This window comes from Candida parapsilosis, contig 005504 (assembly GCF_000182765.1).
Source record: "Candida parapsilosis strain CDC317 annotated contig 005504".
Taxonomy (NCBI): Eukaryota; Fungi; Ascomycota; class Pichiomycetes; order Serinales; family Debaryomycetaceae; genus Lodderomyces; species Lodderomyces parapsilosis.
The window spans coordinates 335,621-352,700 of NW_023503277.1; the positions used below are offsets into that span (position 1 = coordinate 335,621).

Genomic DNA, 17,080 nt, shown 5'->3' on the forward strand with positions numbered 1-17,080 from the left:
AAAAAAGAATTAAATGTCAGGAGGGTTGATTGCGCGCTCTGCTCTTAAGACATTGGCAATATTACTGCAAAACTACAACAATTAGCCAAAACACAACGCTTGTGGGTGGTCTGGTAGATTCTCTATTGATCATTAACGTACATTGAGCTCTATACAAGTGGCAAGGTCAAGAATACACCGCCCCCCCCCCCCCCAACCTATGAGCTTAAATGTACTGGGACAACCACTTGAATGCTTCACCGTAACCTGATCTCATAACAACAGATACCATAAACACTTCAATTGGTCTAGTACCTTCAGGTAATTTTCCAGTATCCTTACCTGTAGTGTTGTACAATCCCAAAGCATTCTTCAATTCCATTTCACCACAAGCAGTTGGAACATCAATCTTGTTACCCAATATAACAAATGGCACTTGACTCAACTCTTCAATTCTAAACAATGATTCCAATTCAGCCTTTGATTCAGCTAACCTGTCGGGATCAGCAGCATCAACTAGGAATACAATTCCATTGACTTCAGGGAAATAGTCCTTCCACAATCTACGTGCTTGCTGATGCCCACCCAAATCAAATGTAGTAAATCTAACGGAGCCAATGGCCAACTCTTCCGATGTCGGGTGTAAAGTTGGTTGTAAGGTGGCCAATCTGTCGTTTTTCAACATATGCAATAATGTTGTTTTACCAGCGTTATCTAAACCTAGAAATAACAACTTGGCATGTTTATTCCATAAACCTAATGAGGCTAATACGTCTTGGACTAAATGGGGTTAGTACGGGATAAACGCATTAAAGATCTGGCACAGTACATACACCAATCAAAAATCCACATGTTATATATCGAGAAAGTCTTGTACTTTGCGGGTGATCAAGAACGGAGCTGAATCTTTTCTATTCTGTTGAAACTAAAGAAGAATTGAAAAGAAGTGAACAACGTCACAACAAAAGAGAATGTTTTTGTTGTTGTTTATATACAGGAACTAAAAATTAGAAGCACGATAGATGGCTACAATACTGACTTTGGCTTTTCAGTTGGAACTGTCCTTTCTGAAGTTGATATCTCTCTATGATATATATATTAGGTTTCCACGCTGACTCTATTATTTGAGGATGCTTAAATCTTTACATCAAAGTACTATACTTGTTTCTCGAGCAAGGGCGATCTTGAAAAGATTCAAGGCAACAAAGACTCACCCAGCCAAGGATGATGATGACGAAGTTGATGGTTCCAAACTCGAGTCCGATGTCGACTTCGCTATAGTGGAGAGGATGAAACAAATATTGGAGGAAAAAATTGCTAGCAGTCTGGCGACTCCCCAAATACGTCAAATGAACCCTCAAATCAACAGTTTCTTGACAAAATATGACTACGGCACCAAAGATCAACAACAACTCAACCATGCACAATCATACATAAAAAGTGAGCCGCTTCTAAAGCACAATAAACACGCGAGAGACATCTACAATGCAAAACCGTGGCTGGGAGAGGAGACAAACTACGATGCTAATCTAAGAATGATTTTAGATCTGAAGCCAAAACCAATCAATGACCCAATGGCCACATTTCAATTGAAAAGAAAGGTTTCGGCTGGTGATAAGCTTGCAATGGCAAGAGACGGAAGCTTAGATTATAAGATCAACAGAAACCCTGAGGACAAGGAAAAAGCAAAGTTTAGAGAAATTTACAAAGAAAGACTTTTGGGTCCTTCAATGTTGCTTGCTAATGCCTCATCAGTTGATTTTGTTAATAGTCTTGCTGGGAATAGAATCAATGCTGCTATTGATCAACAAACAGGAAGATTTAACTCGCCTGAAATGAATAATGTTCGAGGAAAGCCTCTAACCCTGGAACATTTGAAGAATTGTACTGACAGCAATTACTTTATGAACCAGATTTTGAACAAACAAGAGGTGTTACCACCTTGGATTGAGAATCAGCAAAATTTGAACAAATCAATTGAACAATTTAAAGCTGATTTGGATCAGTTGTGGTTTAAGTGGGTGATTAATGAGTCAACTATGAAGGGATATATCGAGAGGGCCACCACAGTGGATCAGATATTGGATGAATATGAAAAAAACATAGAGAAGATCACATTCGAAGACAATAGCTTGTCGGGGACTGATCTAGCTTATATTCAGGCAAAAATTGATTCGTTGAATACAGATATCAGACATTACAACTTACAATGCCCCAGTGTCAGTGGTCACAAGTTGAAATTGGATAAGGACAAAGAGGTAAACGAGTCTTACTGGCGGACTTTGGACAAGTTTCCCACATTGATTGAAAAATGGTTCAAGGTGCATAAAGGAGGATGGAAATCCAAATTGGTTGATAATCCCGGTGGTGGACCCCTGAAATATTTCAATGCGTTGAAATTGAAAGGATCACCTGAAATTCACGAGAATAAGAATGTTGATACGAGCTTGAATTTGTGGAAAGCAATCAAAGATGTATTCAAAATGGCCAAATAGAAAGACATGAAAATTATCAGATATTGAGTCTGTGGGCTTTTGCTTATGAATAAAGATATTGGAGGCATCGTTTGTAACAGTTTCTCCTTTTTTTTTTTTGAAGAGCAGAAAAATAGTACATGATATCGTGTTTCGTCAGATACTATACGCCCTACGTGAGTTTGTGATTATTTTTCAAGACTTGTAGTTAAAATCAAATGTGATTTCTATTACCACTTAAAGCAAACAGTCAGCAAAGTAGGGGCTTTTGGAAGATCTAAGTGATCACAAGATAGCATTTTCAATTCTGAATTTGAATAATACTTTTGAAACTCAAGGCTTACCATTTTGTCTCCATCGAGCTCACATAAAGACTTTCTTTTTAAATCCCACTGTGCATCATCATCTTAATGGTGATACCCCCCAACTCGAGGGGGTAAATGTGGGCTGAACCCAGTAGCCGTTTCTAGGAAATTGGTACAACTAGGTTTACACTTCAACTAGTGTCACCAGTTGATGCTTGCATTAGGAAACAGATCGCACAAACGGGGTATACACTCGTTCCAATCATCTCTAGGATGGACTAATATTATCAGCTGAAGCTAGTAATGGACCTGTTTATTAAAAAGTATCAGAAGCTGATTGAAATAATAAGACTTTAGGTCTATACCAAGCTGAACTAAGTTCGGGTACTGGGTATCCAAGTGTTGGGCAGAGAGCAATCCTTTAATATACTGGCCTAAATAAATTTGAATGTACAATTCTTTGAGTTTTGAGGTATCGAAAAGCTTGCTGATGGTAAAACTGTCCAGTGGGGAATCGGAACCAGACAAGTATAATTTTCGAATCTGATATCAGTGCCGAAACAAAAAGACTCTTTTTAGTAGTCCGAGTCGTGGAGATATAAAGTCGTTAGATTTGGCAACGTGCTAATTATTTTCACGGTTTGTGGATCTCTAAGTCGAGTTATCACCAACTTTGTTATCCCTTCATCAAGTTCCAGAAAAACTCCTCTATTGAAATAATAGGAAGCATGTACTGTATTGAAAACTGAGTTTTTCAAGTAATCATTTTTGAAACATACATAGAAATCCCAAAAGTCCATATATTTCATCCATCTATCTGTATAATCTGGGGCCAGTTCAAAGTTTTTTACATGTGTAAAATGTCGAAAGAAGCAATCGATCAAGACCACAAAGTGGTCAACGTGCACAAAATTCGCAACTTCCTGTTGTCCATCCATTTTCACTAGGTACCATTCAAATGTTTCTGATTATATCAATGTATAGCGATAGCCTTCTAGGTTGTTTATGTTTCCGGAGTATCTGAAATTGCGTCCTTTCCTTGTATTTGCTCCACAGCCGATCCTATATATATATATATGTTTTGATAAAGCTTTTTTTCATCAAATATTGCAGTTTTGAATGTAATGAGGCTAAAGCCAAAGCCTGGTGTTGATTTATATTGCCAAAGACAATGTCTAGAGCCTCGTAAGGTAAATCTGCGATAGATACCTTCTTAAAGAGAGCAGACAATTTAGAAGTTTTTCGTGCCCTTGATGGGATCTTCATATATGTGGTCTCCGTTGTGCTTTCCTTTTTTTTCTTCGATCGCAGCTGAGAATAGACTTGGGTGACACAAAGCTCGATTTTGCAGCATATCAAAAGTTTAGAAACTATGCCGTCATTTAACTTTGAACACTTGAAACCAAAAGTTAGGCTTACAATCTAGTGCACACTAACAAAGCTCTAAAGGCAAGTATGGTTTTTAATTTGAACTCCAGCGACGTTTCATTTCTACTCGAAGAGTTGTGAATCATACCACCTGTGGAAACTGCAAAAACTATCCACCACCAAACCAAAGTCTCTGTACCTCAAAAGTTTCTGGACTTACACAAACAAGTGCCAGAAAAGGCTTATGTACCCTCTATGTTGAAAGAAAATAAGAAAAAAAGAGTGATAGAGCTTTTGAAAAAGATTTACAACGTTGATAACAATGAGATAGTTACATTTTTCAGAAATCGATGCCAGCGGCTGATTTTTGCTATATTGGTGGAGAAGAATGTCAGATTAATACCTCAACCCCATACAGCTCCTTCATAAGAGATGTGTACATATTTGCAGGCGAGAATTCGAGAAAGGTTCTTCGTTGTAGGAGATTTGTGGAAATAGTTTCAATGTCGAAGTTGATAGAAATTTCCGATGACCCGATTGAGGATGAAACAAAAGGGAAGCATACAGAAAGAAATTTAAAAGTTTACCTCAAATGTTGGAAACACGACTTAGTTAATACCACAGTGGAAAAGTACAATTTTTTGCAATGAGGATATAGATAATTTTTGTCTCAACATGTTTGATGTCGAAACTGGAATTGGTTTTGACCATACTCCAACTTTTTTCATTTGCTCGAATGAAAGGCAACCCACGATGATAATGATGTCAAGTTGCGTCTAGACCTATACATCTCACATTTTGGTCCTCTTGAATACAAACTTCTCCATGTTAAAGAGGACCTTGAAAAACAAAGCATTTCACAAGATCGTGTACTTAGAAATTTGATGGGCTACATTGTAACCAGTGATAGTTCGCAGGGGTTACAAGAGCATGGAATCATTGAATATGACGATCAGCCCGTAAATTTTATTAGTTTCCTTGCCGGGTGTATAGGAAGACTTGATTCTACCTTTTTAACAGCAGACCAATTATCGGAATTCAGGAAATCAACCATGCTAAGTCAACTGCAGAGATGGGTATGGAAACGGAAACTGTAGGTTAAGATTTATCCGGCACTACAAACCCATGGAGATATTGTGTGCCTGTCATTCTATAGTTAGCCTATATCGCTATATTTTTTGCTAAAGTTTCCCTCTTTTTAATAAACAGCTCTGAATAGAACATAAGCTATAGTTACAACAACAACAGGCACTAATGAAAGTATCCAATGAGGGACAAGAACTCTTTTCTTGCTTCTTGCTGCATACTCCAAATTCTTTACAAATTCATAGCTGGTTTGATCTCGAGAAAACTTCTCTATAGCTCGACTGTATCCATTCTCTCCCAATTTCCGTTTGATGTCATCTCCGGTTTCATTGTAATATTTCGTGATGGTTTTAGCCCATTTGTCGTGATCCCCGGGAATGGTGAACCCAGTCGCTTCGTCAATATTGGTTCCATCGTAATTGACCACGGTCTCTAATGGTCCTCCAAAGTTGATTGCCAATACCGGTGTTTTGTAAAGCATACTCTCAACAGGAACAATACCAAAGTGTTCTCTTCCTGGAGTATACAAGAGAAGTTCGGCATATTTCAAAAGCGATGTTTTAAGCGACGTTTTAACACTTGGTAGAAACAAAACTTCAGTCGATGGTGGCATGACAAGAAGCTTCCCTCGTATGGTAAAATTCGTCAACTTTAAATCATCACAAAGTTTGGCCAACTCTTTCAAGTATTCCACATTTTCAAGCACTCTAGCGTCGTATCCTCCTGCAATGACCAATCTTGGTTTCCCGGGAAGAATTCGTTTCAGTTTTGCAAAGGCCTTAATGGCAAGTTCTATATTCTTTGACCTTTCGAACCTATTGATGGACAAGAAAAACTTGGAATTTTTGAAGAAATTGACAACTTCTTCATTTGATTTGCGTGTTTCCTCGGTCTCCTCAATGTTTCTGTCGATACACGGGTAAATGACGCCGGGGTCTATATCGCGTAGGTTCTTGAATGTGTTGTGAAATATTCCCTTGGTGAAGTTTGAATTAACGACAATTTGATCACTGCATCCTGTAGTCCATTCTTCAATGAAATCAAACGGCACCCGATAAAGACTCTTTAAGAAACTGGCCCTTTTCGTTAGTAATTGATCAGGGAAATGACAGTAAAAAAGGACTCTGGTTGTTGCAAGACTGAATAAATTTAAAAGTGGGATGCAAAAGGATAATTGATCAACAATGAAAAAATCATAGTTCTTTATGTCTCCCGAAATAATCAACACAAGCGTTAAATACAATTGACGAAGGATGGCGAATAATATGTGAAATTTCTTGTAAAACTGTGTGGGTAGAAAATCACCATAAACAATTACTTTTAATTGACCAGAACTCACTTCATCAAAACAATGGTTAAGATCGCAATGTGATGTATAAATGACCACTTGGTTGCCCAAGTTTTGTAAACCCATTGCCGCATCAACCACTAGCCTTTCAGCACCGCCAATTCCCAAATCCGGATGTATGAATGCAATACCTCCTGGCTTTTTCGACGACATGGTGTAGTTGATGTACAAAAGAGTCCAGATTCGAGATTTGAGATGTCAAACTGTTTACGAAATCAATTTTTTTTTTTTCGACTTTAGTCTTTAACGCGTGTGTATACAACTATATCACTTCCATTGGTATTTGCTCCTTCCTTTTAGCTTCCTCCTCTCTAGCTAACTTGTTCTTCAACTTTTCGGCTTTTCTATCCCATCTGGTGTCTACTGGGTTGAACCCTGCCTCTTCTGAACCCCAAACTGCCCATTCTGGAGTTGGCTTGACGTAATCAATATCAACAAAGTCCTTGCCTGATTCCAACAACTCAAAAAACTTGGGGTAATCAATATGTGTATGCCATACGCCATTGATTTTGAACTTCTCGTGTGCCACCAAGATACAACATGAATGAGCGTGTTCTGCAGCAATATCATATCCAAGATTTCTAGCACGCAACTCATCACTTAATGACCTGACAAACTCCTTACACTCTTCATAAAATGGAATGTTTTGCATAGTCAATGGGTTTCCATTACCATTTGATGAACCGCAGAATGTGGCTCCTTTGATTTCAATTTGAGATGGTAAGGCACGTTCAACCATGTCGGCATAACTCTTGATATCAGTCATATTGAAACCTTTCACCAACGTCAATCTGAAAACTGTACGTTGATGGGATTGCGTTGTTCTCAATATATCCAAACAAGACATTAATCGTTCCCAAAAGTCACTATTCAATGGACGATCGACTTTTTTCAAATCAGTCTTTGTTGGTGCATCAATACTTACGTACAACTGAGTAACCTTTGACAACTTAGCCAAGTTGTCCGGATGTTGAGCATTGCAAACCAAAAACGAACTAATGTGTTGCTGGTGCAACATGCCAACAAATTCATTGATATGGGGATAGAAAATTGGTTCACCAACAAGCGACAATGCACAATGCTTCACCTTGAAAGCTTCTTGAAATCTGTCCATTTGGATGCCGGGAACACCTCTCATTTGCTTTATCTTTTGATAATGTCCTTGTAATGCACCTTCCATCACTTTTTCTGGTGGATCCAACTCCCATCTCCAATTCAGTTTTGCTACAGGATTAGTTCCATGTCTCCAGCAAAAGACGCACTTGTTGGAGCACGCCAAGGATGGAGTTGTTTCCATACACAAATGTGATTTGATTCCATAAAATGCAAACTTGTAGCATGATCCTCTTCCCCTTAATGCTGACTTTGTCCATCTGCAAATCTTGACACCTGAGTGTGAGCCAACAATGGTATACCCCTGTTTCGTGAGAGTTTTGAATGTTGGTGAGCCCTTGGCAACCATTTGTTTCACTTCCATTTGCTGCGTGGATCTTTGGCCAGTCTTGCGTATTATATCTCCCATATCCTCCACATCAACTAATGTGTTTGCATCATCACTGTTGTCCTCTTTATCACTATCATCAAACTCGTCATCATTATTCTCGTCGATGTAAAATGGCTCCTCGTCCACCAATAGCTCAGCAAAATTTTGAATCCATTCTTTTGCTTTTGGCTCGCCCTCGTATTTCATACATACCTCTCCCAAAGGATACAATCTCCTACCACCCAATTTGCCCAACCACTTGTCAGCTAATTTAGCTTGATAGCAGAATTTGTCACCCAGCCAGCTTTCAGAATCTCCCGTTCCCAATACGGCAAACCCTAAAATGGATCTCAAGGGGTACTTGTCAACTCTGAAATCTTGGTAAGTATCAATCAAATGTTCCAAAAAATAATCTATAGGGGAGTCTGTTTCATATGAGGGTAACACCAAAAGATATATACTCTTTGTATTATCGTCATCTTTTGGAGTCTTTAAAAAGTATTTCTCAAGATCGTCAACATCGTCATCGAGACTGAGAAGCTTTGGCTCATGCGAAAGCTCCATTTGTGATAACTTATCGTACAAGTTTTTGGCTAACCTCAAGGATGAGCCGGTTAAAGTAGTATAGAAAATGTAAATCTGTGACTTTTTAAGATCCACTTGCGACTTTGTCAAGATGGGCTCATTTGATTGTTGTGGTGGTGTTGGTTTGCTAGCCTTGATGATCTTGGGTGATCTTTTCGCCCGCAGACGCACGGTTTTGGGGATGTTTGTCGTTGCTGATGGTGTAAATGTAGTCGAAGTGAAGTCCACGGCATATATTGGTGACTGTGAGCTGTCCTCTAGAACACTTTCTGTAATTGGGGGAGGTGTCACTGTTGTTGATTTCCTTTCAAGTTTGTACAAATAAGACAACACAAATGCTGATAGTACTATTGTCCATCTTCCACCATTGTAAAGGTACAAAGAAGCACATATGCTCAAAATAAGACTCCCAGAACTCATTGATTGGGTACGTGGTTATAGATAATTGCCTGAAGAATGGGGCCAAATGGTTGCAATGTATTTGGTGAAGAAAAAAAATTTACAATTTTCATCTCATTGCACATCAAACAGTGGAGGAGATTTCGCCTCTTTGTGTTACATCTATTCATACACATTACTAAAGACAAGAATCAGATTGGTTTAAAACGAAGCATACAAATAATTACCAAATAATGACTTGAAGTAATAAAGACTAGAATAGCTTTGGGTATATTTACCCATGACCCATGTGTTTGTGGGAAATTCGAACCAGCAAGTGACCCACTTTTACGAGCAAAAGCTGGTTTTCAACATAATTAGTGTAACTGGTTGACCCCGCTCTTATGAGCTTCTGCAAGAACACCATTTTGCTCGGGGAATACGCATCAAGTGAACCAATATAGAATCAATAGCGTAACAGACACCAATCTTATAAGATTCTATCATTTTTGGACCTTGTTCGAGACTCTCGCAACGACTCGTCTGTATTATTCAACTGTTCTTGTAATATATTTGATGAATTAAAGTCAGATGCAGGGTGGGTAGGTTGATTGATTATGGTTGATTCATTCAGATTCGTAGGGTGCTGTTGCTGTTGTTGTTGTTGTTGTTGCTGCTGCTGCTGCTGCTGTTGTTGCTGTAGCTGTTTCTCTTGTTGTTGCTGTAAACGTTTCTCCTCTAATGCTTCATCGTAGTCCAACACATCCTCAGCAGATAGTTTGATAGAGGTAGCTTCCCTTCTAAGCATAATGAGATGTGGTTCGTTGGTAGAAAGAAAATAAAATGTGTATGCCTAACACTAAAGAGCCAGCCAAAAAGGTATCCACTGCCCAAGAGGAGTGTGAAAGAGCAAAAAATTAGAAAAATAAAAAAAGAAAAAAAAAAGGAACAGCCGAATTTTCTTATTCCGATAAAAACAAAAAAAAAAAAAAGTTCTTTAGAGTCCTATCCAGATTTATTCAATCAATCAATCAATCAATCAATCTAAAAGGAACAAAGTTTGTTTTGATAGCAAAAAGTTGAGTTTTGTTTCCTCAGTTACATACTTGTGATTGATAACAACCTGTGTACATATACATTGCGAAGGGATTCGCATTTCATTTCATTTAGGTGTGGACACTATCATACACAAAACACTACCGCTCCAACCACTTAGTTCTAGTTCAATTCAGAGATCAAATATATTACACCTGCCTACCTATCCTATTCTCCATCGGAATATATTTGACACTCAACAGATCTTACACATCCCTCCCCTCAGCCAGAGCCAAGAATGACAACCAGAGCAGACCAAGTCATCACCTTATCACAAGTAAACTCATTAATCGACGACATCAATACTAAACACATTGACAACACCAGCGACAATCAAAAATCAACAACTTGGAAAGATCTTGGTAACTACCTAGACAAGAAAGTGGATATAATCAGACCAACAGAATCATCGCTTAACGAAAACTATTTCATCAAAAACGCCTTCCCCGGAAGATCATACTTATCTCAATCGATCGCTTACAAGATCTGCAACTCGTGTCAACGACCAATCGGATTACCAAGTTTAAACCTGCATTATCAAAAGTGTGTTGAAATGAAACAGAAGAGACAACAAGAACAAGCTGAATTGGCCGCCAATAACAACAGTAACGGAAATGCCGCATTGGGAGTCAATAAACGCAAGAGAAAGAATGGAGTATTAAGTGAAGTGGAATACTCGTCATCTGTCGATAGCACAAGAAACAATACACCAGCACCAAATAGTGCAGCCGAAAACTTTGATGGCGATATGAGTAGCAATAGTAATGGTGCTTCGTCAAGACCCAAAAAGAAATACAAGAAATCACAAGCCCAAAAGGCAAAAGAAGCAGCCAATGCTGCGGCAGCTGCTGCCTCGCAATCCGGTGTACCTGTCGAAAAACCAGTAAAACGAAAGAAAAACACAACTGCTGGAACCGGTGCTACGGGCAGGCGACAGCAGGAAGGTGGTGCACAGCTGACGCCTCCAGCAGCAGCAGCGACACCAGCACCACCATCATCATCTCAAACAGGAGGACAGCAAGGTCAAAGAACTAAAGCAGTGGCAAAGGCGAAAGGGCCAGTTGATGTTGACAAACAGTGTGGTGTCGCTTTAGCTTCCGGTGGGCTCTGTGCTCGTTCATTGACTTGTAAAACGCACTCCATGGGAGCTAAGCGTGCTGTTCTTGGACGAACTCAACCATACGATGTCTTGTTACAACAATATCAGAAGCGGAATCAAGCAAAAATTGCCCAAAATCATGCTCTTGCCGCACAACGAAGAGAAGCAGCTGCGTTCCATGGCGAAGGTGCTGATCTGATGTTGAACAGAGCAAACAAAGTGTTGGATCCTGATGAAGAGACTCATTTGGTGTTGGAGGGTTTGTCAAAGAATAATCCAATCCCGTTGGAGAGAAAGATTATGATGCCGGTGCGTTATCGTCATCGGTTCTTGCAGGCAAGAGAATTTTATGCAAATGCATTGATCATATCAGCACAACACTCACAACAGCAGCAACAACAGCAACAACAGCAACAGCACCAGCAACAACAGCATCAAGGTGGGGGAGGGGAACAAACTCTAGCCAATCAAGCCATTTCTGGATCCATTGGCGGATTACAAGGACGTTGTGCATTGATTAACGTTGATGCTCCACCAAATCCACAACTGGATTCGCAAACGCAACTGTTTAGTGCTATCCCTGGTGAAATGTATCAAGTTAGAGCTCCATCGAAGGCAATTTTGATGACGGCGCAACATAACAATTTACAACAACAAGCTTTCCAACAACAGTTTCTCAAGTATCAGCAACAACAACAGGCTCAGCAGCAAATGTTGATGAAGCAGAGGCAACAGCAGATGCAGATGCAAATGCGTCAGAGGCAGCAACAGCAACAGCAACAACAACAGCAGCAGCAGCAACAACAACAGCAACAACAGCAACAGCAACAACAACTGCTGTAGATGTACTATTTTTAATAATAATCAGTCTGTATTTGTAAAAGATGTGACAATTCAATATTTTGACGTGTGAAGCTTGCCTTGCATCAATCTCTATACAACTACAAAAAGTCACTTCGATTTACTCTTTACTGGCCAATATGGTTTATGCTTTACAATCCAAGGATGGCGCAAAACATCATCCAACTTCAACCGCTCACTAGGATCATAACGCAATAGTCGCCTTATCAAATCAATAGCATCTAGATCCATCCCTGTAGCCGATGAAGCAATAGCACTGGCAGCAGCAGCACTGGCATTATTGATAGTTGATCTTCTGCCTATATTTGCTTTGTCGTTAACACCACCATTACCGCCACTGGGAGGCGGCAAGTATTTCGGAAATCGTAAATCCACTTTAACTATACGCTTATAAGTTGCATTTTTATCAATTTCCTCAAATGGTGGTTTACCAACAAGAAACTCATAAATCAAAACCCCCAATGCCCATATGTCTACTGTTTTATCATGAGGTTTCTGTTCAATCATTTCTGGTGGCAAGTAGTCCATAGTGCCACAAATCGTGTTTCTTCTATTGGAAGGGGTGTGTGTGGTTGTGGGTTGTGGATCTTGCAAGTGGCTTATATGGTTAAGATAGTCATCATCATCATCATCGTCAGCAGCAGCAGCAGCAGCAGCAGCAGCAGCAACACCATTGGCATCAACACCACCAACGATGTTTTCTTCTCTATCATTTTCTTGTTGTTTCATGTAAACTGACCAACCAAAATCACTTAGTTTGACAATATTATCCAAACTCAACATGATATTCTCCGGCTTCAAATCGCGATGAATGATTCGTTTGTTATGCAAATACCGTAATGCCAATGTCACTTGATAAATATAGTAACTAGCCTTAACATTATCAAATCGTTTCGATTTTCGCAACTCTTGATAAAGTTCCCCATACAAGCTAAATTCAAGAACCAAGTAAACATTGGTATCATCATGGAACCAAGTATGTAAATGAGTAATGTTGACGTGGTATAAAGATGATTGTATTTCAATTTCACGACGAAAATTACGTTCAAGCTTCATTGATGATAATTCTTTTTTGGACATAACTTTGAGGGCAATGAGATACCCTGACGGTTTGTGTTTGGCACAATATACTTTACCTAGTTTACCTTTCCCTAATATTCTACCAATTTCAAAATCATCAAATTTGCAATCAGGTATCCCAGGGTGTGGTTCATCATGTGGTGAGAGTGTTGTTGAGAGTGACGGGCTTTGGTAGTGGTGGTGATGGTGTTGTTTTATGTTTGATTTGTTAGTTTCCGCTGGCGATTCAACAAATGGTGATGATGATGACAACTTGTGGTTGGATAAGGGCGAATCTGAAGCTGGGGATTTATGAGTAGCTCTTTTACTGGTAGGGGTAGTCAAAATGGTTGTATAATGTAACGATGTGCCATTTGTCATATAATTTTCTTTCTCATTGTCACCACTTAGACTCCTTATTGGTGTCGGTGATGTATGCTCATTTATACGTTTCCTATTGGGATACTGACCATACTTGTAGCTCTTACGCTTGTCTGTTGTTTTTGGCTTGGAAACTTTAAACTCATTAGATGATTGCAGATTGCTATTGTGGGTTCTATGTTGATGATTGTTTGTGATTGGATTTAACGGCATTGTTTCGGAGTCCATAAGCATGGGGGTGACTTATTATTCAACGACACAGGAACTCCAGAATAGTCTTTTGAATGACGATACTAGTGATTACACGCTATGATGTAATGACAATTGTATACCCACCTTAGATGAACTCTCAGTCTTTCAGTGTGCAGTATGTTATTTGTAACCCTTTTTTTTTTATTTTTGTTATCATTTTGGTGGCAAGTACACGCACGCGCGTAAACTAGTTTATCAGGATCTAGAGTCGTTCTTGCAACTTCTTTGTAACAGAAGGATATGAAGATATTTATCCTGTATTGGGGAAGGGGGGGCCATAAACTGTTGTTTTAGTCTTCTGTGAAGAGTTGCATATATGGAGCTTATCTTGGTACAAAGATTTTCTGTTACTATTTTTGCAATAAAATCGAGAGAATTCGAGAAAACTCATGCAAATTGGCGATTATACTCCCTTCCTCCAGATTGCGAAACCCATCAAATCAACTCGCAGTTCTCAATCTCATTTACGAGACGTTGTTTTTGGGTCTGCCAAAATCATGGCTACGAATTATAGTGAATGCTTCATTCATTTACAAGTGGTTGATGAACATGAAAGAAAATATCACATGCAAATCAATTATACTCCCTCTCTGTAAACACTTTTGATCAGACTAAGTTTGTGATTTAGATAAGAGATGACTTGCCTTACTGGTAATTTCTGTAATACATAAGGGTTGCTTTGTTCAGGAGCAAGCAGGAGTAGAGTACGGCTGTGTATCGTGTTGCTTCCTCCTCGAACCCACACCTTATGAAACATCAGTCTTTTCTTTTAGTTGTGTGTTCTAGATCTTTCTATGTACCTGTCTCAATAATTACACGAAAATAAAACGTATTGTGTTTACATATTCCGTAAGACGTGTCTGTTTAACACACCAAGTTATTGTTGTTTGTATTGTGTGTATTTTGAGCTCTTTAGCGTCGTATGACCCAATCTGTCTTTGCGTATTCCAATTATGCCACACTTCAATTGTATTCAATTAGGTTTTGTGCTTGTTAGTCAACTATTATTATATAACCATACAAACACACACATAAAGAGCTGCTCGTCGTCAAAATACAAAAAAAAAAATTAGAACCAAGAAGGAATGAATAGTCAGCCGTTCTATCGATATACTCGGCAATACAGAAAGTACCGAGCAATCTGAGTTTTCTACAGTGACATTCTTACACAGATTAAGGGATCACTTTGCACTATGCAGAGGACACTAAGGTAAATGACGAAAAATCCACAAGAGGAGTTGAAGTCTAGACAATAGATGCGTCTATGCTGTGTGTTTATTTATATCTGTGTTGTTATATCCCGAGAAAATTTTTTAATTCTAATTCCCTCTTTACATAACGAGGCCGAGGAAGATAATAACAATAAAACCCACAACAGTTAGCACAGCAGAGGAAAAGTAAAGCTTGATTGATGTTTTCTTTTTTCTTTTTGCATGACCTTTGCCATAGATAGCACTGACTTTTCGTCTCTAGATATACTATTAAATAATGACACGTGAATTATAATGCTCCGAATTAAAATTAAAATTTGAAAAGAAGTGACGCTAAATTACCCTCCTTGATTCCTTTGCATAGGAAGTGAATTGGCGCTTATATCCGGTAATTCTCCGTTTCGAAGGAGACGAAAGACAAGACTAAGGCTGTGGTCTATACACATATACAACAATAGAAAATATAAAGTACAAAGATTAGCGTTTATATACATCTGATACATGTGTGTGTGTGTGTATTCACACAGTTTTTTTTTACACGCCATGCACAACTAACCATTGTTCTGGTTGGAATCACAAAGAGGAGCAATGATGTAGACGACAACAGAGAGAGAGAGAGAGAGGGATGACGACGAAATTAACACGGTGCTACTAAGATAATAAATGTGAGTGGCGGTGCCCTATAAAGTAAGTGCTTTCTCTCCCCTTTCGACATTAAATAGTTAGTTATTTATTATTGTTATTTAGTAGTGTAGCAGACTAGTTACCACAAAAAGTAATAAACATACACAAAAAAGAAATAAGCACCTTAAGTTTCCTAAAAAAAAATAATAACACCAAAGTTCCCTTTTCATGCCTTTACTTTTTTAAGCGTCTAAAATGTTTACACATTCGTACTACGTTATTGAATACGTAGATGTATACGTATAAACATTAGTCTCTCCCATCATCAAAAACTGCAACTATCAACAAATTTTCTTTTCTCTTTTTCTTCTCTTTTTTTTTTTTTTTTTTAATTTAAAACCACGTTATACACATTTTTATCCTTCTTTTCAATTTGATTGTGGATCTATCAAGAGAGATAAACTATTCACACTACTACTACTACTACTACTACTACTACTACTACTTAGATACTATAGGGCTAACCGCACAATGGCTATTAAAGATAAAGTAAAGAGAATTTCAAGAGTGTTTAGCCCAGACTCAAAAGAAGCTAAGGCTCACAAGACAGAAACTGGTGCTACCACTACCACTACCACAACCGATAATAATGCTGAGGGAGAGGCTCCAGCCACCACTACAACTACTGATGACATTGTCGCTGCTGCTGAACCACAGGCTCAACCACAAGCTGAAGCTGAAACTGAAACTGAAGCTCAATTGGCTTCAGAAGAAAAAGCAGCAGTAACTGAACCAGTTGTTAAATCCACTAACGAAGATGGTATCACTGCATATGCCGATGCAACTGGCACAAACTCAGCGGTTAAAGATGCACCAGAAGTTGCTCAAGTGACTCAAACTCCAATTGAAGAGACTAGCCACGTTAAAGACACCACCACTGTTGCACCTGTGACTGCCACCGATGCTGCTAATATTGAAGTTACTGAAGGAACACCAATTGATTTGGGCGATGGTAGTTCTGGAGCTGCTGCAAGTGGTGAAGCTACCAAAGCCACGGCAGCCGAACCAACTGGAGAAGCAACAACGACTACTGCAGCAGCAGCAGCAGCACCAGAAGTTACTGAAGCCAATGCTAATGCTAATGAAGTCAAACAATCAGAGCCAGTTGCTACTGAAGAAGCTAAACAATCGACTTCATCACCAACTCAACATAAGAAGGCTGATTTCTTTAAGAGATTTTATGCTAAATTTAAGAAACCAGTCATTGCCAAGTAAGCTATACAAGTAACTGATTGGCAAAGGACGGCTTTTATTCAAGCACTGAATGCCACGAACCGCGCTTATGCTAATTTGTTGTCCCTTGTTTACGGTGGTTGTGGTTTTTTTTTCTTTGTTATATTAATTGATAACTTTTTGATGTAACTATTCTTGCACCAAGTGTATTCTTTCTATACTACTCCATTACTCTGTGATTAATAATTAATGAATAAAA

At 38.9% G+C, this 17,080-nt stretch overlaps 8 protein-coding genes across 8 annotated transcripts; 3 read left to right on the top strand and 5 right to left on the bottom strand. All coding sequences in view use genetic code 12, as the record gives it.

The window, feature by feature from the left end:
• Nucleotides 1-205: 205 nt before the first annotated feature.
• Nucleotides 206-831, bottom strand: SAR1 (Arf family GTPase; the record flags this gene model as incomplete). The annotated part of the gene is made up of 2 exons (XM_036807190.1): nt 206-759; nt 813-831. The coding sequence occupies 2 exons, from the start codon at nt 829-831 to the stop codon at nt 206-208; spliced, it is 573 nt and encodes a 190-aa protein (XP_036662900.1).
• Nucleotides 832-1,109: 278 nt separating this feature from the next.
• CPAR2_601360 (uncharacterized protein) lies at nt 1,110-2,474 on the top strand (the record flags this gene model as incomplete). The annotated part of the gene is made up of 1 exon (XM_036807201.1): nt 1,110-2,474. One exon carries the CDS (start codon nt 1,110-1,112, stop codon nt 2,472-2,474), a length of 1,365 nt encoding a protein of 454 aa, XP_036662901.1.
• Nucleotides 2,475-5,324: 2,850 nt separating this feature from the next.
• On the bottom strand, nt 5,325-6,713 carry ALG2 (GDP-Man:Man(1)GlcNAc(2)-PP-dolichol alpha-1,3-mannosyltransferase; the record flags this gene model as incomplete). Its single annotated transcript, XM_036807213.1, has 1 exon — nt 5,325-6,713. One exon carries the CDS (start codon nt 6,711-6,713, stop codon nt 5,325-5,327), a length of 1,389 nt encoding a protein of 462 aa, XP_036662902.1.
• Nucleotides 6,714-6,822: 109 nt separating this feature from the next.
• Nucleotides 6,823-9,048, bottom strand: CPAR2_601380 (putative tRNA 4-demethylwyosine synthase; the record flags this gene model as incomplete). Its single annotated transcript, XM_036807224.1, has 1 exon — nt 6,823-9,048. The coding sequence occupies one exon, from the start codon at nt 9,046-9,048 to the stop codon at nt 6,823-6,825; it is 2,226 nt and encodes a 741-aa protein (XP_036662903.1).
• A 448-nt stretch (nt 9,049-9,496) lies between these two features.
• Nucleotides 9,497-9,814, bottom strand: CPAR2_601390 (uncharacterized protein; the record flags this gene model as incomplete). The annotated part of the gene is made up of 1 exon (XM_036807235.1): nt 9,497-9,814. The coding sequence occupies one exon, from the start codon at nt 9,812-9,814 to the stop codon at nt 9,497-9,499; it is 318 nt and encodes a 105-aa protein (XP_036662904.1).
• Nucleotides 9,815-10,339: 525 nt separating this feature from the next.
• CPAR2_601400 (deubiquitination module subunit) lies at nt 10,340-12,043 on the top strand (the record flags this gene model as incomplete). The annotated part of the gene is made up of 1 exon (XM_036807246.1): nt 10,340-12,043. One exon carries the CDS (start codon nt 10,340-10,342, stop codon nt 12,041-12,043), a length of 1,704 nt encoding a protein of 567 aa, XP_036662905.1.
• A 108-nt stretch (nt 12,044-12,151) lies between these two features.
• IPL1 (aurora kinase) lies at nt 12,152-13,729 on the bottom strand (the record flags this gene model as incomplete). The annotated part of the gene is made up of 1 exon (XM_036807257.1): nt 12,152-13,729. The coding sequence occupies one exon, from the start codon at nt 13,727-13,729 to the stop codon at nt 12,152-12,154; it is 1,578 nt and encodes a 525-aa protein (XP_036662906.1).
• A 2,390-nt stretch (nt 13,730-16,119) lies between these two features.
• Nucleotides 16,120-16,863, top strand: CPAR2_601420 (uncharacterized protein; the record flags this gene model as incomplete). The annotated part of the gene is made up of 1 exon (XM_036807268.1): nt 16,120-16,863. One exon carries the CDS (start codon nt 16,120-16,122, stop codon nt 16,861-16,863), a length of 744 nt encoding a protein of 247 aa, XP_036662907.1.
• Nucleotides 16,864-17,080: the final 217 nt, after the last annotated feature.